Source organism: Oryctolagus cuniculus, chromosome 2, assembly GCF_051225735.1.
Source record: "Oryctolagus cuniculus isolate XC-2025 breed Fujian yellow rabbit chromosome 2, ASM5122573v1, whole genome shotgun sequence".
Lineage (NCBI taxonomy): Eukaryota > Metazoa > Chordata > Mammalia > Lagomorpha > Leporidae > Oryctolagus > Oryctolagus cuniculus.
The window spans coordinates 133507439-133534135 of record NC_142868.1 but is presented as its reverse complement, the minus strand read 5'-3'; the positions used below and the strand labels follow the sequence as shown (position 1 = coordinate 133534135).

At 46.6% G+C, this 26697-nt stretch overlaps 1 protein-coding gene across 13 annotated transcripts in view; it reads right to left on the bottom strand.

Moving 5' to 3' along the window:
• The window catches only part of M1AP (meiosis 1 associated protein), an 80706-nt gene that overhangs the window by 7270 nt on the left and 46739 nt on the right, over positions 1-26697 (bottom strand). For 8 of the 13 annotated variants that reach the window (XM_089326237.1, XM_089326235.1, XM_089326238.1 and 5 more), the window contains 3 exons: positions 24112-24285; positions 17403-17565; positions 16583-16724 (listed from right to left, as the gene is read on the bottom strand). In XM_089326237.1, the coding sequence (XP_089182363.1) occupies positions 16583-16724; positions 17403-17565; positions 24112-24285 (479 nt within the window). Of the gene's footprint in view, positions 1-12856; positions 13003-16558; positions 16725-17402; positions 17566-24111; positions 24286-26697 lie in introns of those variants that run through there. The other 5 variants (XM_089326241.1, XM_089326240.1, XM_051836895.3 and 2 more) reach the window with 5 other exon arrangements.

Here is a 26697-nt window from a genome sequence, read left to right as displayed (position 1 = left end):
GTGTGTGGGACCCTGCATGCACAGGGGGAGACCTGGAAGAAGCTCCTGGCTTCAGCCTGGCCCAGTCCTGGCTGTTGTGGCCGTCTGGGGAGTAAACTAGCAGATGGAAGATCTCTGTCTCTCCTTCTCTCTGTAACTCTTCCTTTCAAATAAATAAATAAATCTTTTTAAAAAATCTGGGTTGATTACAGAGACAGTGGCAGAAGGTTCTGGGAGGAAGGGAGGTGAGCTGATACTTATTAGATGAAGACTTTAACTTATCTTCAGTTGCCAGGAGCACTCGGAGGAAGTGAGAAGTAGGGAAGCTGAACATTAAGCTCTCTAATTAAAGTGGTGAATTTATAGCCTCTTTCTGGAGAGTGGTTAACGGCACCAGAGACTTGAAGTCTGGGGCCCAAGCTTGAAGATGTCACCCAGGTCATGTGTTGACCTGTCAGGACTTGTAGTTGTACTTACGACGGACAGACATGGCTCACTGCCACAGTGTGCGTCCGAGTGAGAAAACGGTGTCTGGGGGTGTCAGCAGGCCCAGGCTTTCGGGTCCTGGAATGCTTAATGATCTTCCCTTGCCTTCCTAGGCACATTAGCAGGGAGCTGGATTGGAAGCAGAGCAACTGGGACGCAAAATGGCACTCACATGGGATGCTGGGGACTCAGGTGGTGTCTTAACCTGCTGTGCCACAGTGCTGGCCCCTAGAATATGTTTTCAACTATTCTAAAGAAAGGAGCAAGGGTTAGATGCTAAACTTATCAAAAGGCAAGAGAAAATTTATCTGTGTGATGGTTAGGAATTTGCTACAGAAGGTGCCATTGTAGGAGGTTTAGACTTTAGCAAGCGGGGATTAATTCTTTAGAACAGGTGTGGACAGGGGCTGAGTTCAATGCTACATCATACTCCAAGTGCAGTTGACCAAAGACAGCCTCTCCTCAACTCCTGCCCTAACTGCTAGTTACTGAGCCTGTGACGGGAGGCGCGGCAGCCACTGTTAGTAGTCTAGGTGCCACTCCAACTCCCACTCGCCACTCTCTTCCCTTGTCATCAGTCTCACCTCAGACTCGAACCGGCGCCCATATGTGGCCTAGGTTTCAATAATGAGAGATGGGCAGAAGTTGCTGGGTGGGTCTTCTGGAAGAGCTTTAAAATATGCTAACTGGCCTTCGCCTCTGCATCCTACCTCTTTTTCCTGCCTAGGATACGACTTGGTATAGCAGCCATCCTCCTCACGCCAATATTTATTTTATTCATTTGAAAGGCAGAGTGACAGAAAGAGAGAGAGAGAGAGAGAGAGAGAGAGAGAGAGAGGTTTTCCATGTATTGGTTCCAAATGGCTCCAATGGTTAGGTCTAGGCCAGGTCAAAGCCAGGAGCCTGAAACTCCATCCAGGTCTCTTACATGGGTGGCAAACACCCAAGAACCTGGGTCATCCTCAGCTGCTTTCCCAGGTACATTATGAGGGTCAAAAAGTAGAGCAGCCAGGATGCAAACCAGTGCTCTGATATGGATGCTTGCACTGCAAATAGCAGCTTAACCCACAGTGCCACAATACTGTCCCATAGCAGCCATGTTGCAACGATGAGGCAAAAAAAAAAAAAAAAAAAAAAAAAAAAAAAAAAAAAAGGATGAAGTGCTGTGGATGCTGAAGAGCAAAGTGAAAAAAGCCAGGGTCTTTTGTGGTATCATTGATCAACTGCACCAGCCTTGGAATGCCTGTCCCAGACTTCCTGTTATATGAGGAAAATAAACTCTTAATCATTTAGTTCACAGGTGGATTAGTTAGCTGTTAGATGCAGCCACATGGAGTCTATGGATACCAAAGGGAAGGAAATGCATGTGGTTACTCACTTCTAGGGATCTAGTTGAGACAGGAATAAAAGAAACAATTTTAGTGGCACTGGTTTAGGCCTTGCCAGAAGGGCGGATGGGAGTTTATTATTGTGGGCAAAAGTTTTATTCGTGCCAAACCAGCACTCTCTTGATTTGCTGTCAGTATGAAGGCCTGGGACCAAGTTCACTGTGAAGCAAAGAGCAGCTTCAGAGGCAGCCACTGAGAGCAGGGAGGAGCCAAGCACTCGCTGTGTTCAGGTTTCAAGGGAGAGAAACATGTAATTGGCATAATGACCCAGGGAGAGAAACCATAGCCCCTTATGGAAAAGCTATGCATATCCTGAGGTCTTTGGGAACTGGAAGAGCTTCGGAAGAAATTAGGTTAACTTGACATTTACCTCTTCTCTCACAGCAAGAAGGCAGGTCCCAGGAGGGGAGAGCAGTAATGTCCACTGCTCTGCTGCCCTTGCCCTGCTCTGCAGAGGGGATCGCAGAAGACGGTAAAAGAGATCCCAGGGGCTGGCGATGTGGCGTAGCAGGTAAAGCTGCTGCGTGCAGTGCCAGCATCCCATATGGGCGCTGCTTCGAGACTGGCTGCTCCACTTCCAGTCCAGCTCTCTGCTGTGGCCTGGGAAGGTAGTGGAGGATGGCCCAAGTCCTTGGGCCCCTGCACCCACAGAAGCTCCTGGCTCCTGGCTCCTGGCTTCAGATTGGTGCAGCTCTGGCTGTTGCGGCCACTTGGGGTGTGAACTAGCAGATGAAAGACCTCTCTCTCTCTGCCTCTCTTTCTCTCTCTGTATAACTCTGACTTTCAAATAAATAAATAAATCTTAAAAAAAAAAAAAAAGAGAGATTCCAGACCCCAACAGCAGGTTATGCATTCTTCTCAAATGCACGTGGAACACTCTCCAGGACAGACCACAGGTTAGGCCAGGAAACAAACTTCAGTGCATTTAAAAATATTTAAATTATCCACAATCTCCTCTCTAATCATAGTAGAATGACATTAGAAATCAATAATGAAAATAATTTGGAAAATTCACAAGAACATTAAATGTAAGCAACATACTTCTAAATAATTGATCAAAGAATAAATCATAAGAGAAATTAGAAAATAATTTGAGGGGCTGGCATTGAGGCACAGTAGGTTAAGCTACTGCCTGTGATGTCAGCATCCCATGTGGGCACTGGGTCAAGTCCTGGCTGTTCCGCTTCCAATCCAGCTCCCTGCTAATGCTCCTGGGAAAGCAGCTGAGGACCATCCAAGTTCTTGGGCCCCTTTCACCAATGCGGGAGACCCAGATGGAGTTTCTGGTTCCTGGCTTCAGCCTGGCCCAGCCTTTTGGAGAGTGAACTAGCAGATGGAAGATCTCTCTCAGCCTCTCCTCTCTCTGTGTAACTCTGACTTTCAAATAAATCTCTCAAACAAAAAATTATACAACTAAAACCAAGTGAGATTTATCCTGGGAATGCAAGTTTGGCTTGATATAAAAAAATCAATGTACTGTGACATGTTAACAGATTAAAGGCAAAACTATATAATCATTTTAATAGATGCAGAAAAACAATTAGACAAAATCTAATATTCCTTCATAATAAAAATAACAATAGGATGGAACTTACTGACCCTGCTAAAAATCTCTGTCAAACACTGACAGCCTGACCTCATATGAGGTTGTGAAAGACTGGATGCCTTGCTTTTGAGATCAGGACTAAGATTAAGATACCCGCTCTTGCCACTCCTATTCACTTCTATCGCCACTGGAGCTGTGCTGAAGACCAGGGCACCATTTCCGGCATGTTCTGGACAGTGTTATGACCCTAAGGGGAGGCTACCCATAAAGATACTGAGTGTGTCAACATCCTGGCACTTGGGAACTTCTAAATCTGATTTAGGAAAGTATAGCAATGCGACATTTCTCACATCAGAGATCTACAGTGCCAATTTTTACTGCTTGTCAGTGCTGTGAAGGTCATGAGGGATGTGGCAACGGGCACACTGGTGGGGAATGGCAAAAATCATGGCGGGGGGGCGGGCTATGGCATAGCAGGTAAAGCCGCCACTTGCAGTGCTGGCATCCCACATGGGCACTGGTTGGAGTCCCGGCAGCTCCACTTCCGATCCAGCTCTCTGCTTGGCTTGGGAAAGCAGTATAAGATGGCCCAAGTCCTTGGGTCCCTGAACCCACATGGCTCCTGGTTTTGGATTGGCCCAGCTCCAGCCTTTACGGCCAATTGGGGAGTGAACCAGCAGATGGAAGACCTCTCCCTCCCTCTCCCTCTCTCTGCCTTTGCCTCTCTGAAATTCTGCCTTTCAAATAAAATAAATAAACAAAATAAAGTCACAAGTGGGATATAAGGCTTCACAGTGAAGGCGTTTAAGCAAAATCTGAAGAAAAATGGAGTGGATACTTGTCAGGTGGAAGGGGGCAGCATGGGAAAGGTGTGAAACAGTTTAGCATATGTAGCATAATGTGGTTGGAGTGATGTTCGGGGTGTAGGGAAAGATGAAGCAAGGGGAGCAGACCAACCTGGTCACAGGAAGCCCCTGGCCCCGTGCTGACCTGCTGGCCTAGCCCCTGTCTCCCCTGACAACTCGGAGGACTGCACACTCTAACCTCATTTTTTTTTTAATGGCCCCTGTCCTGCCATCACCCCACTCCCAGCTCGGATTCTTGGTCTTGACTCTTGGCCTATAGAGCCAAGGACTTTCCAGTTCTCCACCCATCTACAGCCCAACCAGCTCATTGCCTGTGTACTTAGACTCCTGCTGGACACATCCTGGCTTGAATCCTGTCACCTCTGTGGCCAATCAGGGCAGACATGGCCTGGAAAGCTCTGGAATGTGTCTCCAGAGACTCTGACATTTTAAGTAGGAAACTGAAAGACCTAGGTGGTATTTTCATTTCTTTTTCTCGTTAATACAGACATGACTTTATAAGAGAAATGAGGATGTGGAAAGTGAGTCACTAGCTACATAACCGAGACTACACAGAAGGATTTGATACTTGAAATGATATTTTCCTGGCAATGGGAGATTCATCTCGTAAAGACTTGGAAAAAATTAATTTTACTTATTTATATATTTACTCCCTACCACATTCCACAGAGCAGTTATGCCACTTTAGAAAAAAATGCAACAGCACAGATAAATAGTTAAGGGATTGAGCAAAGGAAAAGTGAGGTAACAGAGTCAGGATCAGATAAGCTCACAGAAATACAGACCACCTGCTTCTTCTAGAAGGCAGGCCCACAGCTTTTCCTGGTAGTAAGACTGGGAGAAGCTGTCTTGTGGAACCTTGACGAGTAGCGAGTATGTTTCAGAGAACTCCTACAATTAATACAATAATACATTTCATGTAGCTGTAGAGTGGCTTAGAGATTGGAGCCTGCAGCTGGGTTTATTTTTTTAAAGATTTATTTATTTGAAATAAATGCATTCTGGGCTTATTATTTTTGAAGAGACAGAGAGCGAGCGAGAGATTGAGGGAGAGAGATCTTTCATCTGTTGGTTCACTCCCCAAATGGCCACAATGGCTGAAGCTGGGCTTGTTTAAAGCCAGGAGCCAGGAGATTCATCCGGGTCTCCCATCTGGGTGGCAGCGGCTCAAACACTTGGCCCACTTTCTGCTGCTTTTGCTATGTCATTAGCAGAGAATGGATCAGAAATGCAACAGCTGGAACATGAACTGACGCCTATTTGGGATGCTTTGCAGGCAGTGGCTTTACTTGCTACACCACAATGTCGGCTCCCAGCCTTTCTGGGTTTAGTTCTGGCTTTGCCATTTACTCTCTGGGCCTCAATCTCCTCATTTGTAAAATAAGATAATAATTCCTACATAATATGATGACTACAAGGAATAGCTGTGACATTGAGAACTGTGTCAGGTATCATGAAGTGTCAAATTTTTTAAAATTAAGAATGCATTTATTAATGGCATAGTGTTTATCGTAGTGTTTGAGAAGCACTGGTTTAAACACTTGTGTCTCATATTGGAGTATCTGGGTTTGAAGCCTGGCTCTGGCTCCTGATTCTAGCTTCCTGCTAATGGAGACCCTGGGAGGCCAGTGGTGATGGTTCAAGCAACTGGATTCCTGATATACACATGGGAGGCCTGGATTGAATTCCTGGCTTTGGCCTGGTCCAGCCAGAGGTTGTTGCACGGATTTAGAGTGAACCAGTGGGTGGCAGTTTCTCTTGCTTTCTCTGTTTATCTGTCTCTCAAATAATTAGATTAAAAACACTCAAAATATGGGGCCGGTGCCATGGCTCACTTGGTTAATCCTCTGCTTGCGGTGCCGGCATCCCATATGGGTGCCAGATTTTAGTCCCGGTTGCTCCTCTTCCAGTCCAGCTCTCTGCTGTGGCCCGGGAAGGCAGTGGAGGATGGCCCAAGTGCTTGGGCCCTGCACCCGCATGGGAGACCAAGAAGAAGCTCCTGGCTCCTGACTTCAGATTGGCACAGCGCTGGCCATAGTGGCCATTTGGGGAGTGAACCAATGGAAGAAAGACCTTTCTCCCTGTCTCTCTATTTCACTATCTATAACTCTACCTGTCAAGTAAATAAAAAAAACACTCAAAATACATTTAATAGTTATTAGATAATGTTTATTAAATTTTATTAAATTGAAATTAATTGGGTGATTTTTAGACATAGATCTATAAAATCTCTAAAGAATATTGTAAAAATATATAGCTTGGGGCTGGTGTTGTGGCACAGCAGGTTCGCACCACCTGAGACACTGGCATCCCACATTGGAGTGCTGGTTTGAGCCTTGGCTGCTCCACTGCTAATCTAGCTCCCTGCTGATGTGCCTGGGAGGCAGTAGAAGATGGCCCAAATGCGTGGGTCCCTGCCACCCATGTAGAAGGCCTGGATGAAGCTCTGGGCTCCTGGCTTCAGCTTGGCCTAGCTCCAGTCATGTGGCCATTTGGGAAATGAACCAGCAGATGGGAGATCTCTCTCTTTCTCTTTCTCTCTTCAATGCACTTCAAGTACATAAATAAATAAATTTTAAAAAATACATAGCTCCTTTATGATCTGGATAATTCCAACAGCAGAATTTATGGGAAGGGTGAACAACACATACCTTTCAGCAACTAGACTGCCTAGTTGATGAAGTGACCACATTCCAAGGAAAAGGAAGTAAAATACCTAACTGAAGCAAAATAATCTGAGGAATCCAGAAATATATGACAATTTTTCAAATGGAAAACCAGGGAATGAAATAACACTCAAGGCTGCAGTTGACTAAGGTCTAGAGTATGTGTAAAATGTTCTTAGAAAAGTTGCCCAGTGTTTCCAGTTGCTAAGGCCAGTGGATTGGCACTAGTGACTAGGATGCAACTATGGCAGAGTGGACGTTGGTGGGGGTGGGAGGGTTCAGAATCTAGGACTCCCACCTGCTCAGGCACTTGCAGGGGCACAGAGGAACCAGCAGAGATTTTGGTGGAGACTTGGGGTGGGAGGGCCTCAAGCCAATTCGCCTGGTAGCACATCTGGCAAGTACTAGGGCTGCGGGAGGCAGAAACACTTAAGGAGAAAGCCTCCAAGAAGCAGAGCGTTTCAGCAGACTTGGGAGAGTGATTAGAGTTGGGACTTTCCAAGGGGAGGGGATGCAAACACCACAGTGGAATACTCTGGAAGGCCAGGAACAAACCACGGTAGACTGAGGCTTCATCCAGCACAGTTCCTGAGTGCAACAGGATCATCAGCCATGACTCTACCTGGGTGAGCACCCACAAGAAGCAGCCATCACCAACTGGAGCTGCTACAGTTTATTTATATACAACATGCATCTTTCACTAGACTATTTTTAGCAGCTGTACCAAAAGTCAGGCCCACATGTGTGAAAATCGAAAGAAAAGGGAGACGGCCTGCGCCGCGGCTCACTAGGCTAATCCTCCGCCTAGTGGCGCCGGCACACCGGGTTCTAGTCCCGGTTGGGGCGCCGGATTCTGTCCCGGTTGCCCCTCTTCCAGGCCAGCCCTCTGCCGTGGCCAGGGAGTGCAGTGGAGGATGGCCCAAGTGCTTGGGCCCTGCACCCCATGGGAGACCAGGAAAAGCACCTGGCTCCTGGCTCCTGCCATCGGATCAGCGTGGTGCACCGGCCGCAGCGCGCCGGCCGCGGCGGCCATTGGAGGGTGAACCAACGGCAAAGGAAGACCTTTCTCTCTGTCTCTCTCTCTCACTGTCCACTCTGCCTGTCCAAAAAAAAAAAGAAAGAAAGAAAGAAAGAAAAGGGAGACAATAGAAACAAATCTACAGATAATGTAAGTATTGGGGTTAGCTGACAAGAACCTTAAAAGTAATAACTTCTGATTACTGTGGTGAAGAAGACAGAGGGGAATATAGAGACTCTCTCCAGAGAAAGAGAATCTAGAGGGAGAGAAGCACATGGATACTGTAGAACTGCTAGCCAACGCCAACCACTATGCAATCACACGGCAGGCATGTACTAGGTGCTTTATACGTAGAATAGTATTTAATCTTCTTAAAAATCATAAGTGGTATATTTTATTGTAATTATTTCACACGTGATGGGGACGAGAGTTACTAATGTGTATCTCTCATGCACCTTCTCCCTTCTTTCCTTTGCCCCTACTCCATCTCTACTCATGAAAGAAGAAGGCTTGCCAGCTCTAGTAGGTATTTTAAATAGATATAAGAAGGCAGGATTTGAGAGGAAGGGAGACTGTGTCAGAAAGGCTAAGTCAATTTACAGTGCACAGCTGTGTGAGAGAGGAACAGGGACTGGTGCTGGAGAGAGAGAGAGAGAGAGAGAGAGAGAGAGAGAGAGAGATTCATTGATTGATTTTTGGATAGCTCCAGCTCCAGATTAGAGATAATTGAGGAGTCAAGGAGAAAATGTTGAGAAGTGGCATTGTGGGTTATGAACTAGAGCCTCTGGTGTTCTTTGAAAGCACAAATAAACTAACTTAAGGACTACTTTTGGGTCTGTGGCTAGTGCTTTTTTATATACTATTTGTGTAGACACTAAACCACATGGGGGTCATTGGATTTGTTTGGGTTACAAACAGAGGAATCCACAGACACTGAGGCTAAGTTTGCTGCGTCAATTCACACAGTTGGGAAATGCTGAAGCTGTTCAGAGCCCGGGGCTATTTGACTTCAAAGTCCAGGCTTTTCCTGTACCATAGAAATTACATTTTACCACAGCACATTAGAAAGCTGCCTTGCTGAGGCCAGCGCTGTGGCATAGCAGGTTAAGTCTCTGTGGTATCAGCATCCCATATGGATGCTGGTTTGAGTCCTGGCTGCTCCACTTCCGATCTAGCTCTCTGCTATGGCCTGGGAACGCAGTGGAAGATGGCCTAGGTCCTTGGGCCCCTACACCTGCGTGGGAGACCTGGAAGAAGCTCCTGGCTCCCAGCTTCAGAACAATTTTTTTTTTAAATAAAAGAATATATGATGTCAGGGGCCCAAGCTGCTTCTTCCAGAGACCTGGAAAAAGCTCGTGGCTCCTGGCCCCTGGCTTCAGATTGGCACAGCTCCAGCCATTGTGGCCACTTGGGGAGTGAACCAACAGATGGAAGACCTCTCTTTCTGTCTCTCTCTCTCTTTCTGTAACTCTGCCTCCCAAATAAATAAATCTTAAAAACAAAAAACCTGCCTTGTCTTAACTCTTCTAAAAAGAGAAGGGAAAGGAGGAAATTTCTGCTGTGGACCCAAATTTGAGTAAGCCCAAGGTATTGGTTGGTAAAGTAGAAGAAGTGATAGAGATAGTAGGAAAAGGCATCATGTTATTTTGAAGTTTGGGTAGTCAAATTTATCTCTTAGACTTTAACCCAAACCATAGGATCATATATTTAAAGACTTACCTGAAAAATGCTTTTCTCTAAAAGGAAACAGCACAGAAGGCCTAATGATGAACAGGGGAATCTGGAAAAGTCTCCTTGAAGAATCACCATTTGAATTGGCCTTGGGACAGGACAGGATTTGAACCATGGAGATGAGGGAAGGGACAATCTGAGCAAATGCTCAAAGATGGGGAAGCTGAAGGCTTGTGTAATAAAATGGTTGACGTATACATCAGAAAGGAGGAATGGCAGACAAGGCTGGACCTGAACACTGGTTAGAGAATACAGGTTTATAATATGAACAACAGTAAGCTACAAAATATTTTTAAGATGAGGAGTGGCAGATTCAACTATGAGCAGAATGTAAAATGGATTGGGCAGGGAAAACACTGGAGGCATTGAGACACGTTAGGAGACTATTGCAATACTGAAGGAAAGAAATAAAAAGGGCTTGAATGAAGACAGCAATAATAATAATGGAGTGAAGAGAAATAAAGTTGGTGCTGTAGGGACAGAAGCGGCAAGGCTTAGGAAGTGACTGGGTATGGGTACATGGAAAAATACATAGTAGTCAGGGAATGCTTCACGAAGATTAATGTGGTGCCACTGCAAATGAGGGGGGACAGACCGGATGCAGGGAAAGTGGTTAGGAGTTTACTGAAGAAAACTGGCAGTGGAACAGGAAGGGAAGGATAGTCCCAGCTCATGCTGATGACGTGACATCATGGTGAAGTGAGTATGAAGGGAGACATGGGTGCAAATGACTGAGGCTTCGAGCCTGGGTGACTAGACAATGGTGGTGCTGCTATTAAGAGAAAGACAGAAGTTAGAGAAGTTGGCTGGAGGAGAAACACTGCAATGAGAAACAGAAGGCAAGAAGAGTTATGCAGTGAGCTGACTTGACTTCAGCTTTTACAATATATAAAAAAGGAGCAAGAAAGAATGTGAAACCAAGGATAGAATTAAAGAAGTAGGACGAAGTAGGACAAACTATAAAAACAGAGCTGGGAAGGCTAAACCTCTCAACAAGTCTTGCCAAATAGTAGCTACTCAAAAATATTTGTTGCTGAATGAATAAACTGAGACTTGTGCAAAATTCTTTCTATAGCACACTGCCATTCAGGATTTCAGCTGCTTGGAGATGTCATGTGGAAAGCAGAAAGGAAGAGCCATTGGAACACTGTTTTTTCCTCTCTGCTTTCCAGAACAGGAGTCTTGTCTTTAATCTATCTAGATTAACTGGAGAGAACAGCAGCTCCAAATGGGTAAGGAGCTGTCATGAGCACCCAGCCACTTTGAGTGAGTTCAGTCCAGGAAAGGGCATGTAAGTAAGGGGAGAATTAGCTGCAGTGTCATAGTCTCTTTATCTGGTTACATCCAGGATAGGGAATTTAGTAAAGAAGTTAAAAGCATGGGCTTTGTAGTCAGCAGAACTAGGTTCAAATTCTAAGTTAGCCATTTCAGTAGCTGTGTGGCCTTCAGTGAGTCTTTGGGCTTCAACCTTCTCCATGTGTAAAAACTAGAGACAATACGCCCCATCTCACAGAGGATTCTGATGATTAAGTGATTTTACTTGTTTAAGTGTTCCAAAAAATGGGTCTGGGTAAGCAACGGCTCAACCACACGTGATTTTCCATGAGAGAAGAGGGAAAAAGGTGAGGTCTCTTCATCCCTAAAATAGTACATGGCGGGGGCCGGCACTGTGGCACCACGGGCTAAAGCCCTGGCCTGAAGTGCTGGCATCCCATATGGGCGCCAGTTCTAGTCCTGGCTGCTCCTCTTCTGATCCAGCTCTCTGTTATGGCCTGGGAAAGCAGTAGAAGATGGCCCAAGTCCTTGGGCCCCTGCACCCTCATGGGAGACCTGGAAGAAACTCCTGGCTCCTGGCTTCGGATCGGCGCAGCTCCGGCCGTTGTGGCCAATTGGGGAGTGAACCATCGGATGGAAGACCTCTCTCTCTCTCTCTGTCTACCTCTCTACCTCTCTGTAACTCTGTCTTTCAAATAAATAAAATAAATCTTTAAAAAATATAAAAAATAGTGCATGGCACATAGTGGCCAGTAAATATTTGTCAACTAACTAACTACAGATCAACTAACTAACTACAGATCCTCAAAGCCCAAGTTCAGTGGCAGACTCTGATCTCATGTAAGCTAAGCCAGGGTGAAGGCAACACTCTTTTCTTGTTCTTATTTTTAATGGCTACATAATATCTCATTGCTTGTCTGAATTATTCCTATACGTTCCTATAACCTATCCCTTATTTAGTCTTAACCATTCCTCTATTTTGGACATTTAGATTGTTTCCATTTTTTTTTCACCATGGAAAAGAACACTGAGATGAACATGCTAGTACACACACACACACACACACACACACTTTAAAAGATTTATTTATTTATTTGAGATGCAGAGTTACAGACAGAGACAGGGAGAGACACAGAGAGAGGTCTTCCTTCTGCTGGTTCACTCCCCAAATGGCCACGATGACCGGAGCTGGGCCGATCCAAAACCAGGAGCCAGGAGCCAGGAGCTTCTTCCGGATCTCCCACATGGGTGCAGGGGCCCAAGCATTTGGGCCATCTTCCATTGCTTTCCCAGGCCATTAGCAGACAGTTGGATCTGAAGTGGAGCAGTTGAGACTCAAACCAGCACCCATATGGGATGGCAGCATTGCAGGCGGAGGCTTAGCCTACTAAGCCACAGCACCAGCCCCAGTATCATATTTTTCCCTCTCTTTTCTAAATGTTGTCTTGGGCTATATTTCCAGCCCAAAGTACAACGGATCATTTTCCAGAAAACTTTCATATCCTCTAGCAGTGTATTAAAGTATCAGTGTCGGGTACGCAGGTGGTTTAGTGGTTAAGACGTCCACGTTTGATCCCTGGCTCTGCTCCTGACTCCACCTTCCTGGTAATGCAGACCCAGGCAAGCAATGGTTGATCACTAAAGTAGTTGGATTGAATTCTGGTTCCTGGCTTCGGCTTTGGGTTTTTTTTGGGGAGTGGGCCAGTAGATGGGAGTTCTCTCTCTTTCAAATAAATAATAAATAAAATATAAAAAGCCAATGTATAAGAGTACTTCAAAAAGTTCATGGAAAATTAGAATTAAAATAATTTTGGTGCAAAAAGTTTTAAAATTCATTCATAGCCTTTTCATATTACCATTTTCCACAGACTCTTTGAAAAACCTTTCCTATGTGTAAAATGTAAAGTACTGTAAGAATATACTGACGCCACATGGGAGAAATTCTTCCTGAGAATCAGCTCCGAGATCCTGAAGAACTGGGTAGAACAAAGTGCAGACAGCAAACTGAGCTGTAGGGCACTAAGTCAGAACAGGTCTGCTGTCTGCCCTGCAAAGATAGGAGATGAGTGTTCTTCAGATAGGAAACAGGAACTCAGTGGGTGGACCTAAAAGGGAGTGTGGCTTTGAAACAGGAAAAAAAGAAGTCTGCTGCTGATAGTGAAAAAGACACACTGCTGCCAGCCCTGCTCGCCGGACCTTCATCCTGCATCTGTCCTCACGTTCTGTTTATACTCGTGTTTTGTTTGCTAAGTGCTGCACGGTTTCATCTGGGTGCTTTTCAATTTTTTCCATTTCAAGAATGACATCCAACAAGTTCAAGTCACAAAGCAAACAGTTATTTGATACTTCCTCTTCCTCATTCTCTACCTCCAATCCTTCACCAAAGTTCTGATGATTCTATCTCAGAAACATTTCTCTGTTTTACTTTTCTCATCTTGACTTCCAACAGTCTTAATTTTTTAAAAATTTATTTATTTATTTTCTTTTTATTTGAAAGTCAGAGATAAAGCAAGAATGAGAGTGAGAGAGAATTTGTCATCTGCTGTTCACTTCCTAAATGCCCATCAGCCAGGGCTGGACCAGGCACAAGCCAGGAGCTTGGAACTCTATCTGGGTCTCCTATGTGGGTGGCAGGAACTCAATTATTTGGGCCTGCTCCCTCCCAGGATCACATTATGAGAAAACTGGATCACAGGTGGAGTTAGGACTCAGTCTTAGGCACTCTGATATGGGAGGTGGATGTCCCAAGCAGTGGCTTAAGGCTCTATGCCAAACGCTCACCACCTTGACTTCCAATATTCTCATCCAAGCTGCATCATTTCTTGCCTAGACTGCTGCAGTGCCCTCCCACCTCATTTTCTTTGTGCCATTCTTGCTTTTGCTAGATCATTTCCAAATTTCTGCCCTAGTGATATTTGAAAAAAAGAGATGATGTAATTTCTCACGATTTCTTTCCCTAAAAAGGTAAAATCAAAAGCCCTTAATTTGGCCTACAATGCTTTGCATAATTTGATCCCTGCTCACTTCTCCAAGCCCACATTTTGCCTCTTTCCACTTTTTTCTACGTTTCAGCCACAGTGGCTCTTCTGTTCTTGATTCTTGTCTCAGCAGCTCCCAGCCTTTCCCTGCACCTGGAATGCTTGTCCTGCCAACCTTCATCTAGCTATTTCCCACTTGTCTGGCAGGTCAGTTTAAACATCACTTCCACAGACAGACTCTCGTAGGCAGTTTCTTCTTTTTCCTTTTTAAGAAATTAAGAATGTATGTTTTGGGGCTGGCATTGTGGTATAGTGGGTAAAGCTGCCGCCTGCCCATATGGGTATCCATATGGGCACTGGTTCTAGTTCCGGCTGCTCCACTTCCAACCCAGCTCCATGTTAATGCACTTAGGAAAGCAGCAGAAGAGGGCCCAAGTCCTTGGGCCCCTGCACACATATGGGAGACCTGGAAGAAAGTCCTGGCTCTCAGCTTCTGTCTGGTCCAGCCTTGGTCATTGTGGTCATTTGGGGAGTGAACCAGCAAATGGAAGATCTGTCTCTCTCTTTGTCTGTCTCCCCTCTCTCTCTGTAACTGTACTTTTCAAATAAATTAAAATAAATCTTCTGGGCCAGCGCTGTGGCTCAGTCAGTTAACGCTCTGGCCTGAAGTGCCAGCATCCCATATGGGCGCCGGTTCTAGTCCTGGCTGCTCCTCTTCCAGTCCAGCTCTCCGCTATGGCCTGGGAAAGCAGTAGAAGATGGCCCAAGTCCTTGGGCCCCTGCACCCTCATGGGAGACCCAGAAGAAGCTCCTGGCTCCTGGCCTTGGATCAGCACAGCTCCAGCCATTGTGGCCAACTGGGGAGTGAACCATCGGATGGAAGACCTCTCTCTCTCTCTTTCTCTCTCTGCCTTTCCTCTTCTGTATAACTCTTTCAAATAAATAAATAAATCTTTTTTTTTTTTTTGACAGGCAGAGTTAGACAGTGAGAGAGAAAGAGACAGAAAGGTCTTCCTTTTTCCGTTGGTTCAGCCCCCCAAGTGGCCACTACGGCCGGTGCGTTGCGGCTGGCATGCTGAACAAATCCGAACCCAGGAGCCAGGTGCTTCTTCCTGGTCTCCCATGCGGTGCAGGGCCCAAGGCCCTGGGCCGTCCTCCACTGCACTCCCGGGCCACAGCAGAGAGCTAGACTGGAAGAGGAGCAATTGGGACAGAATCCGGTGCCCCAACCGAGACTAGAACCCCGGGGTGCTGGCGCCGCAGGTGGAGGATTAGCCCAGTGAGCTGCGGCGCCGGCTAATAAATTTTTTTTTTTTTAAAAAAAGCCCTGGCCTGAAGCACCGGCATCCCATATGGACGCCAATTCTAGTCCTGGCTGCTGCTCTTCTGATCCAGCTCTCTTCTATGGCCTGGGAAAGCAGAAGATGGTCCAAGTCCTCGGGACCCTGCACCCACATGGGAGACCTGGATAAAGCTCCTGGCTCCTGGCTTCAGATCGGCTCAGCTCTGGCCATTGCAGCCATCTGGAGAGTGAACCAGAGGATGGAAGACCTCTCACTCTGTCTCTACCTCTCTCTGTAACTCTTTCAAATAAATAATAAAAATAAAAAAGAAATCTTTTAAAAAACCAGAGAATTATGTTTTTCTGTTTCTTCCACTAGAGAGTAGTTTTCTTGCAGTCTTAGATAAATGTCTGTTATGTCACTACTGAACAGGTCTCTAGGACTTAGCATCATGTCTGGCACAGACCACGTGCTCTTCTTTTACATGGACCACAGTGTTCAGCACAGTGTAAGAAAGGGTGTAGGCTTTAAAAGAAAGTTACTGGCACAGTGGGTAGGCTGCTATTTGTGATGCCAGCATCCCATATCAGAGTGCTGGTTGGAGTCCCTGCTGCTTGCTTCCAATCCAGCACATGAAAGATCAGGATGGAGTTTTTGGCTCCTGGCTTCAGCCTGGCTCAAACCTGGCTGCTGGGGTCATTTGGGGAGTGGGCCAGCAATGAAAGCACTCTCTCTCTCTCTCTTCCTCTTTGATGCAATAAATTGATAGATTTCAAAATAAAATAAAACAGGGGTTGGTGTTGTGATGTAGTGGGGAAAGCTGCCACCTGCAACACTGGCATCCCATATGACGCCTGTTTGTGTCCCCGCTGCTCCACTTCCGATCCAGCTCCCTGCTTATGGCCTGGGAAAAACAATGGAAGATGGCCCAGTGTTTGGGCCCCTGCTACCCACTATCGTGGCTCCTGGCTTCAGCCTGTCCTATCCATGGCTGTTGCAGCCATCTGGGGAGTAAACCAGTAAATGGAAGCTCTCTCTCTCTGCCTCTCCCTGCCTCTCCCTGTAACTCTGACTTTGAAATGAATAAAAAATAAAATAAAAGTCACTTGTAGAAAACTTCCTGTTACCATTTAAAATATTAAGCTTATGAAATTAGAAATTTTCAAGTTTAATGTTATATAGTTGAATTCAAGAGTTAGTCTCTATAGCATGAACCTGACAAAGGCAGGTCATATTAACTTCAAATGTCAGCATATTTCCATTTTTTCCTGTCCTCTTGAGGTTTGAGACGAGGGTAGGATTAGTTAGCTGCTCTTCTGTGGTTGATATGTTAATACCATTCTTACCTGGGGACCCAGGTACTCACCAGCAGGCTGTGACACAAAGCATGGAAATGCTGCTGATTTGTCTCCAGCTCATCCCAGTCCAGCTGCCAACAGCTTGTGGGCCTGAGGATGAACGGGAGTCCATATGTCAACGACTCGCAGACCCCGCTAGACTTTAGAGCCCTGGGAAGAGACAACGGCAGTGAATATCTAGAGCCGCTACCCGGATCCACTTAGTCAGCTGAAGTCCAAGACCCTACTGTAAGAGCTTTCAGATTAGGGTCTGTGACCTACTCATCTTTGTACAGCATGGTATCTGGCACACAAAAGATTCTCAAGGCTCAGAAACCTGGGCAGGGCCCCGTGATAGAAACCAGGATGCAGTAAAAGTGGCCTTTGCCTTCCCTGCTATTCTACCCTGGATGTGGTTCCCCTGGCAGCAGCATTTCATTTACTTGGAGAAACGGGAAGAGGCAGGGCTAGAATCTACGTACCACCTGCTGCTTGAAGGTTGGTTCTGTCCTGACGCCTAAACATAGTGGTGTTCAATAGACTCCTATAAGTCATACTAAGCTGGCACCTTTCTGCTGATCTTGCTTTTCTCTCTGTTCAGGCTTCCTGGATTTCCAATCCTCCTCCAGGCCTTCCAGTATTCTGCTGTAGTACTTCTTCCAGTTGCTCTCTTGGCCTCCCCATGCTGCTTAGCTGGACCTTGCTTTTTCATGCTGTGTCTGTCCTTGCCACCTTGGAACTGACTCTTGCCTGCCTGACACTTAGAGACTGCGTAGCTCCAGACTTCCTAACCATGGTACCCATAAGAACAGCATGTGCATGCACTGGGCAGGGTTCCTTGGAGCGTACTTGATCACTTGAAGCTTGTAGCGAGAGACTGATGTCTGGGAAGCCATCTGGTAGAGGGTGCTGAAGTCTCCTTTGGGGTCATCCATTCTCAAGGAGCCGTCAGCTGTGCCAGGGAGCAGGGACGGGCTGAGCAGTCGCTCTTGGAGATCACATTTCAGGCACACTACAATGAGAGTGGCGTTGGAGGAAGGACTGTGGGTCACCAGGAACCTCAGGCTACACCATTAAGAGACAACATCTGCCACCCGTTCCACCTTTACTGGGCAAGCAAGGGATGGGAGGGGGTAGGGAGTGGAGGGGACAGCACTTTTCCCTTGGGTACGGTTCCTACAGGATCTCTGTTTCTCCAAGCTACGGTGAACTTATTTTCTGGGTCTGACATGACTTTTATTTGGTTTCCTTTTGGGCTGGCTGAGCAGTTGTCTCCCAGTGAGAGAGCTGGCTTTGTGATCCAGGCTTCATGAAAGGAACAGGTGTCCTCTGGGGAGGGGGCGACTAAAGCTAAAATATAGGGGTCCTTTGGCAATCACAGAAGGAGATCTCGCCTCTGCTGCTTCCCTGTGGCTAAGCCTTAGGCCAGATGAAGACAGAGCTGGAAAGCAGAAGTCAGGCAGTCAGCTGACCGCTTCTGCTGTTTTATGGGCTCTTCTAGAGACTGGGGTGGGGGCGGGGGGACAGAAATAACTTCCTGAAAGAGTTTATTTTTTAATTTCTCAAAAGAAACATGCATGTAGGACCTTCTGGGCTTCAAAACATCCCCACAGCATTATATAGCAGTTTGAGGAGGGCTAGACCAGGTGTGAGTTATTCATCTCAGGATTGCACAACTCTGTATTAAGTGTCTGTGCCAGCAGGTACCTTCACATACCACAGCGTCCTGTCGCACCAGGTTTGAGTCCTTGATATTAAAGAGTTTCTCAATAAAATGTATGTGGGATTTAAATCCGTATAACAAACTTGCCAATTTGTAAATGTTGAGTACTTATGAGAAAGCTAGTAGTTGATAGTGAAATGACTCTACTAATTGCAATGTGAAGTAAAAACAAGAATAGAAATAACAAAGAAAACAAATCAGAGCACCCAAATAGATATCAGATTCAACTGGTCCTTCTATGTCCTGCACAGAGGACCTAGATGTTAACTCTGGGTGCTTTGGCTTGTGACCTGCTATGTCCTGGCGCCCAGAAGTCAGCAGGAGGACTCTGTCTACAGCTCCAGCTTCTCACCAGTTCCTCTGTGCTTGACTTCTCCATTTCTTAGCCTTGAGCTTTAGGACCAGACAGCTGTTTTAATCTCACTGAAGTTCTCAATTCTGGTTGCAAAGAATCATCTGGGGTCTGGGGAGTGGGATCATTTGATTTAGTGGTACTGCTTGGGGGACTGGTGTTGTGGCATAGTGGGTTAAGCTGCTGCCTGTGGTCCCTACTGCTCTGCTTCTGATCCAGCTCCCTGCTAATGTGCCTGGGAAAGCAGCAGAGGATGGCCCAAGTGTGTGGGCCCCTGCATGCACAGGGGGGAGACCTGGAAGAAGCTCCTGGCTTCAGCCTGGCCCAGCCCCGCCTGTTGCAGCCATTTGTGGAGTGAACCAGTGGATGTAAAATCCCTCTCTATCTCCTCCACCCTGTAATTCTGCCTTTGAAATAAATAAAATCTGGGGCTGACGCTGTGGCGCAGAAGGTTAAAGCTCTGGCCTGAAGTTCTGGCATCCCATATGGAAACTGGTTCGAGTCCCAGCTGCTCTTCTTCCAATCCAGCTCTCTGCTATGGCTTGGGAAAGCAGAAGATGGCCCAAGTCCTTGGGCCCCTGCACCCAAGTGGGAGACCTGGAAGAAGCTTCTGTCTCCTGGCTTTGGATTGGTGTAGCTCTGGATGTTGAAGCCATTGGGGAGTGAACCAGGGTTGGAAGACCTTTCTCTCTCTTCCTCTCCTTCTCTCTGTAACTTTTTTTTTTTTTAAGATTTTATTTATTTATTTGAGAGATAGAGTAACAGACAGTGAGAGGGAGAGACAGAGAGAAAGGTCTTCCGTCCGTTGGTTCACTCCCCAGGTGGCCACAATGGCCAGAGCTGCATCAATCCAAAGCCAGGAGCCAGGTGTCCATTCCTGGTCTCCCATGTGGGTGCAGGGGCCCAAGGACTTGTGCCATCTTCTACTGCATTCCCAGGCCACAGCAGAGAGCTGGACTGGAAGAGTAGCAGCCGGGACCAGAACCGGCGCCCATATGGGATGCTGGATTAACCTACTGCGCCACGGCGCCAGCCCCTGAATTCTATCTTTCAAATGAATAAAAATAAATCTAAAAAAAAAGAAAAAGAAAATCTTAAAAAAAAAGACACTTTGGGATCCCTGCATCCCACATCAGAGTGCTTGGGTTTGAATTCTGTCTCAGCACCTGATTGCAGCTTCTTGCTAATGTGCAGCTTGGAAGGCAGCAGTTGGCGGCTCAAGCAGTTGGGTTCCTGCCTCCCATACAGGAGACCTGGATTGAATTCATAGCACCTGGCTTTAGCCTGGCCCATCCCTAGCCATTGTAGGCATCTGGGGAGTGAGCTAGCAGATAGGACCCCTCTTTAACTCCATCTCTACACCTTTCAAGCCAGTAAAATAAATAAGTAAAAATTACAAAAAAAAAAAATCACCTGAGGATCTTTAAAAAAATATTGACGTCTGGGCCCCATCCCAGGATAATTAAATCAGGTTATCAGAGGGCGGAGTCCAGGTAATGGCATTTTAAAAAGTTTCCCGTGGGGCCGGCACTGTGACTGAGCAGCTGAAACCCTGGCCTGCAGCACCAGCAATCCGTATCGGCCTCAGTTTGAGTCCTGGCTGCTCTATTTCTGATCCAGCTCCCTGCTAATGTGCCTGGGAAAGCAGCAGAGGATAGCTCATGTCCTCGGGCCCGGGCACCCTTGTGGGAGACTAGGAAGAAGCTCCTGGTTCCTGGCTTCGGATTGGCTCAGCTCTGGCTGTTGTGGCCATTTGGGGAGTCAACCAGTGGATGGAAGACCTCTCTGTATCCATCTCTACCTCTTTCTGTAATTCTGCCTTTCAAATAATAAATAAATAAATAAATCTTAAAAAAAAAAAAGTTTCCCGTGTGATTCTTCTTACAACCAGGGCTGAGAAGTACTTGAACTGAGTCTGAGCAGTGTTCCAAAGCTGAGAAAGCTGTTTTAGAAGGGCTCAAATCCAGAGCCAGGTGTGCTTCCCACCATCCAGAGCCCAGGGGTAGTGGTGGCAGACCCCAAACCAAAGAACAGGAAAAGATACCCCCTCAGTAGCTGCGTATCAGAGGAAGGCCTCTAGGGGAAGTACCTAGAGATGGGGGAAGGGCCCTCGGCAGCCACAGGAGCAGGTGGTGTGGGGTAAAGGAGGAGTCAGGGTGGACACCTGAGGATACTCCCCAAGGGTTCTATAGTAGGGGAAAGTGGTTTTTTTGGACAGGCAGAGTGGACAGTGAGAGAGAGACAGAGAGAAAGGTCTTCCTTTTGCCGTTGGTTCACCCTCCAATGGTCGCTGCGGCCGGCACATTGTGCTGATCCGAAGCCAGGAGCCAGGTGCTTCTCCTGGTCTCCCATGTGGGTGCAGGGCCCAAGGACTTGGGCCCTCCTCCACTGCACTCCCGGGCCACAGCAGAGAGCTGGCCTGGAAGAGGGGCAGCCAGGACAGAATCCAGCGCCCCAACCAGGACTAGAACCGGGTGTGCCGGTGCCGCAGGCGGAGGATTAGCCTATTGAGCTGCGGCGCCGGCCTTGTTTTTGTTTTTGTAGTGAGATACACATCCAGAAATCCACATGTATGGCAATACATCCGTTTTAAAAATAGTTGATTTCGCCGGTGCCGCGGCTCAATAGGATAATTCTCCACCTAGTGGCGCCAGCACACCAGGTTCTAGTCCCGGTCGGGGCGCCGGATTCTTTCCTGGTTGCCCCTCTTCCAGGCCAGCTCTCTGCTGTGGCCCGGGAAGGCAGTGGAGGATGGCCCAAGTGTTTGGGCCCTGCACCCCATGGGAGACCAGGAGAAGCACCTGGCTCCTGCTTTTGGGTCAGCGTGGTGCGCCGGCCACAGCGCGCTAGCCGTGGCGGTCATTGGAGGGTGAACCAACAGCAAAAGGAAGACCTTTCTCTCTGTCTCTCTCTCACTATCCACTCTGTCAAAAAAAAAAAAAAAATAGTTGATTTCAACAGTATGGTCATTACTGTTTATAATTGCTGATGGGTCACTTCTACCCTGGAGGAGGCCTGCTTTCCCCAGACCTTGTTCCAACTGCAAAGGCTTCTAGATTCCAGTGAAGACCTTCCCAGCAGATTGCTGATGGGAGTCCGGATCTAAGTTCTACCAAGCACCTGAAGATGTGCAGATTTCCGAAAAATGATTACAGATGGTGATGAACATTCTGGCTCTGACCCTGGTGCTGAAAGTCTTGGAAAGGGGGAAGAAAAGCCAAAGACATTCTACTCAGCACCACCGGCAAACGTCGTGTAACCGTGGAAGACAGGAAGGTTGCAGGTGTTCCTGGCTTTTGAGGGCCTTAGGCCTCCTAATGAGAGAAGTGAGCTTCTCTCCTTTTGTTCAGAATTGCCCCGTGAGAGGCAGGTTAGTATAAAGACAAAGGTGCAGACTCTGGAGGCAAACAGACTTGGGCTAAGTGGTGAGTGCTCTCTGGCCTGAGAGTAGTCAAATGTACACAATATAGATTTCTGACTCTGTGAAGAACGGGTCCTGGAATTGCCTGGCTTCAAATCCTGGCTCTGCTATTAATTTGCATTTAGCCTGGAAAAGTGTTTAATCTCTCTAAGTCTCAGTTTTCTCATCTGTAAAACAAGATAACACTGCATCTAATTGAATTTTTTTGGTAGATTTTTCACATACTAACATCTCTTTCTATATGCATTACAACTGCCATTTGCCAGGCAGACAGTTAGCCAGCTGTTCTACTTCCAATCCAGATCCCTTTTAATGAGCCTGGAGGATGGCCCAAGTGCTTGAGCCCCTGCACCCGTGCGGGAGACCTGGAAGAAGCTCCTGGCTCCTGGCTTCAGCCTGGCTCAGCCCTGGCCATTGTGGCCATTTAGGGGGTAAACTAGCAGATGGAAGATCTCTCTCTTTCTCTGTCTCCTCCTCTGTTCTGGTAACTCTTTCAAATAAATAACTTTTTTTTTTTTTTTTTAAAGAGCTCTCTCAGTAAGGATAAAATAATACTCCCAGATGGGAAGAAAGCACTGTGCCGTGCTTAGTTGGCAGCGTTTTCTTTCTCTGTGGAACACAAAGTGGTGGTGTAGCTCGCAGTTGATAGCATTGTAGATTCAGTGACATATGTGCTACCTCAAGGTGTTGTGTGAGGAGTCAGCGGACAATGCAAGGAAAGGGGTGAAAAGATTGGCTGGCATGGAGGGAGGCCCAGTAGTGTTAGATGGATGCTAAGTTCTGTATAAAGTTGCCTGTAGCCTTAAAGAGGGGAAAATAGATAAGAATTCCAGAGGGGTGGTGGACAGGGAGAAGTTAGTACCATCAGTCTTGGACAAAAAGAGGTTCTGGGAAGATTTTACACAAAAAGGAAAGGCAGTGCAACATCGAGCTGAATTGCTGAAGGCATCAGGGCCCTAGCTAAAATAGTGGTGGGAAGGAGGTTCCATGGCTATCCCAAGAAAGAAGGGGCCTTGGGAAACCATAATGCCACCTGGTAACACCTCCAAAGGGCCTTTTCTGTCCTGAAGAAATGGTCACAACTGCATTCTATTTCAGCTGAAGAAAGAGGGATACACCTGCAAATACTACTAATGGCCAAGAAGAGACCTCAGAGCAGACGCTAACCCCAGCTTGTGACGTCAGGGCCTGTGAAAAGGGCTCTGGCAAGCATTGCACCCAATGCAACCCTCAGCCCTCAGTGATCTCCACAGCCACTATCAGTACTCTGTTCAGTGGGAAAGGTGGGTGGACACCCCCACTCCCAAAGGAAAAGACACACATCGGTCTTTCCCTTTGGAGCTGTGCCCTAAGGAGGCAGCTTTCTCAAGCTCAAGAGTGCTGGCAATGCTGATGGGCCCATCTGCAGATCCTGCCACCCCAGGTCTCACACCAACCTGCAAAGGGGATGAGAGAAAGATATGGCCTCATTCTTACCCTGCAGTGGGCATGGAATGAGTATCACTGTCAGCCAGAACTACCTTGCTGGCATGCCCTGAAACTGCACTGATCTCTGTTTCAATAATGGCCTGAACTGCTTTGTGAACAAGGTCTTGGGCCTTTAGTTGTCCTCTCTCAGGCCTAGTTGCTTCAGGTTTTCTCAACTTGGTAACTCCCTGGTGAGAGATCTCTGTTTAATCTTAGTTTTCTTCCTTTTGTCATTTGTTCATTAATATTGTTCAGGAAACAGCACACCTCAAATTATCATGCCAATACTACCTACCAGGGTAATAATGCGAACACTGAAAAAACATGATTAATTCTAGTCTCATGTAGTATAGCTGACGCCCTGTTGCTGAAGTGTCTATGACTTTGCCCCTAACTTATCTGATCCTTGCTGGCTGCTCTTAATTAGGTACAGCATTCTAACCATGGCCACTTTTCAGAACTTCTCTTCTAATTCCTCATGCATGCACTGGGCAGCCTCATCCAATCCCTAAGCCTCAAATACTCCACATTCTGAGAACCCATCAATCAGAGTCCTAATCACAGCCTAAATAATACATCTTTGGGGGTTGTATACTTGGGTTATCTCTGGCTCTGGTAACACTGTTGAAACACCGTGATGGAAGAAGAAGATGGACATGCTCTTGGTCTGTTCCACTGTTATGCAGCCAGGCCTTGAAGAAAACCTCCATGCTGAGAACATCGTTGTCTATAGTCTGAAGGTCAATGTCAGTTCCCAGGATAGGACTCTCTGCATAATAAAGGGAAATAGTAAAGTGTTTACTTCTTTAATTATACATTTTGAAAAATATACAAATTTTTAAAAGATTTTTTTTATTTATTTGAGAGGCAGAGTTACAGACAGAAAGAGGGAGAGGCAGAGAGAAAGGTCTTCCATTTTCTGGTTCACTCCCCAGATGGCTGCAACAGCTGGAGCTGGGCTGATCCAGAGCCAGGAGCCAGGAGCTTCTTCCTGGTCTCCCACAGGGGTGCAGGGGCCCAAGGACTTGGACCATCTTGTACTGCTTTCCCAGGCCATAGCAGAGAGCTGGATTGGAAGAGGAGCAGCCGGCATAGAACCAGCGCCCATGTGGGATTCCGGCACTGCAGACAGAGGCTTAGCCTACTACGGCACAGGGCCAGTCCCCAAAAATATAAAATTTTAAACACATCACTCTTTTAACCCATCTATTGTATTGCTAGATGTCCAGCCTGGAGAGACATTCTTGAACATATACAAAGGTGTTTAGTACAGAATTATTGTCATAATGAATAATCAAAACCCCAAATGGGAAGCCATTAACTTCCATTAATAGGAGAATGTTAAAGTATATTAAAGTACACTCAAACTATGGAGTATTATGTAACTGTTGGCAAAGTAAAACAAAATCTACTGACATGGAAAGTTTGAAGATATTAGTTGAATAAAGAGAGCTATAGGATAGATATAAAATTATCTCATTTATAAAGAACTAAAATTAAGTACATCCATATTATGTCAATGCATTTTACAAAGGTCTGGACAGCTGCCATTAGACTGTTAACAGTGACCAGGGAGTAGAAATTGACCAGGATTCTAGCCAGCGCCGTGGCTCAGTAGGCTAATCCTCTGCCTTGCGGCGCCGGCACACCGGGTTCTAGTCCCGGTCGGGGTGCCGGATTCTGTCCCGGTTGCCCCTCTTCCAGGCCAGCTCTCTGCTGTGGCCCAGGAGTGCAGTGGAGGGTGGCCCAAGTCCTTGGGCCCTGCACCCCATGGGAGACCAGGAGAAGCACCTGGCTCCTGGCTTCGGATCAGCGTGGTGCGCCAGCCGCAGTGCGCCGGCCACAGTGGCCATTGGAGGGTGAACCAACGGCAAAGGAAGACCTTTCTCTCTGTCTCTCTCTCTCTGTCCACTCTGTCAAAAATAAATAAATAAATAAATAAAAAGAAATTGACCAGGATTCTGAGATATGGAGCCCTTTTTCTATTCATACTTCTATACTGGTTGAATTTTACTGTAATTATATATTTCTTTTTTTCCAAATATTTATTTATTAATTTGAGAGGCAGAGTTACAGACAGAGAGAGAGAGAGACAGAGTGAAAGGTCTTCCATCCACTGGTTCAATCCTCAAGTGGCTGCAACAGCTGGAGTTGGGCCAATCTGGAGCCAGGAGCTTCTTCCTGGTCTCCCACGTGGGTTCAGGGGCACAAGCACTTGGGTCATCTTCTTCTTCTTTCCCAGAAACATAAGCAAAGAGCTGGATTGGAAGTGGAGCAGCCAGGACTTGAACTGGCACCCATATAGGATACTGGCACCACAGGTGGAGGTGTAACCTTCTACGCCACAGCACCAGCCCCAATTATTTTCCCCTTCTCCCTTCTCCTTCTTCGTTCTCCTCCTCCTCCTTTTCCTCCTCCCCATCCTCTCCCTCCTCCACCTCTCCCCCTCCCCCCTCTCCCTCACCCTCTCCCTCTCCTTTTTCTTCTTCTTCTTCTTCTTCTTTTTTTTTTTGAGATTTATTTATTTATTTGAAAGGCAGAGTTATAGAGAAAGAGAGAGGCAGAGGCAGAGAGAGAGTCTTCCATCCGCTGGTTCACTCCCTGAATGGCCACAACGGCTGGAGCTGCACTGATCCAAAGCTTCCTCCAGGTCTTCTAAGTGGGTACAGGGGCCCAAGGACTTGGGTCATCATCTACTGCTTTCCCAGGCCAAAGCAGGGAGCTGGATCATAAATGGAACAGCTGGGACTCAAATTGGTGCCCATATGGGATACTGGCATTGAGGGGGCGACTTTACCTGGTACGTTACAGCACTGGCCCCCAATTATATATTTCTTAAAAAAATTCCAGAATATAAAGCAACTAAAAATTATACAGTAATGCAAGTTAAATAATTAATAAAAGGACTTCAGCTTTATGTCATTTTATGGTGAAAATGTACTCAAGTATTACTTCTGTTATAAACACAGATTAAAAAAAACTTAAAGGAAAAAAAGATGAACTCCTAGGCTCCACCTTATAATACAGATTGTGTACATTTATCTTGGGTACACCGTGTCTCCCAAATGTGGCTAGCAGCCAAGAGAATGGGGATGTTCTGGTGGAGTGCGATTTAACTCCAAATCCAAATGAATGGAGCTGGGTATGTGGGGTAACCAGGCTTTGCCAGTGTACTTCTGGC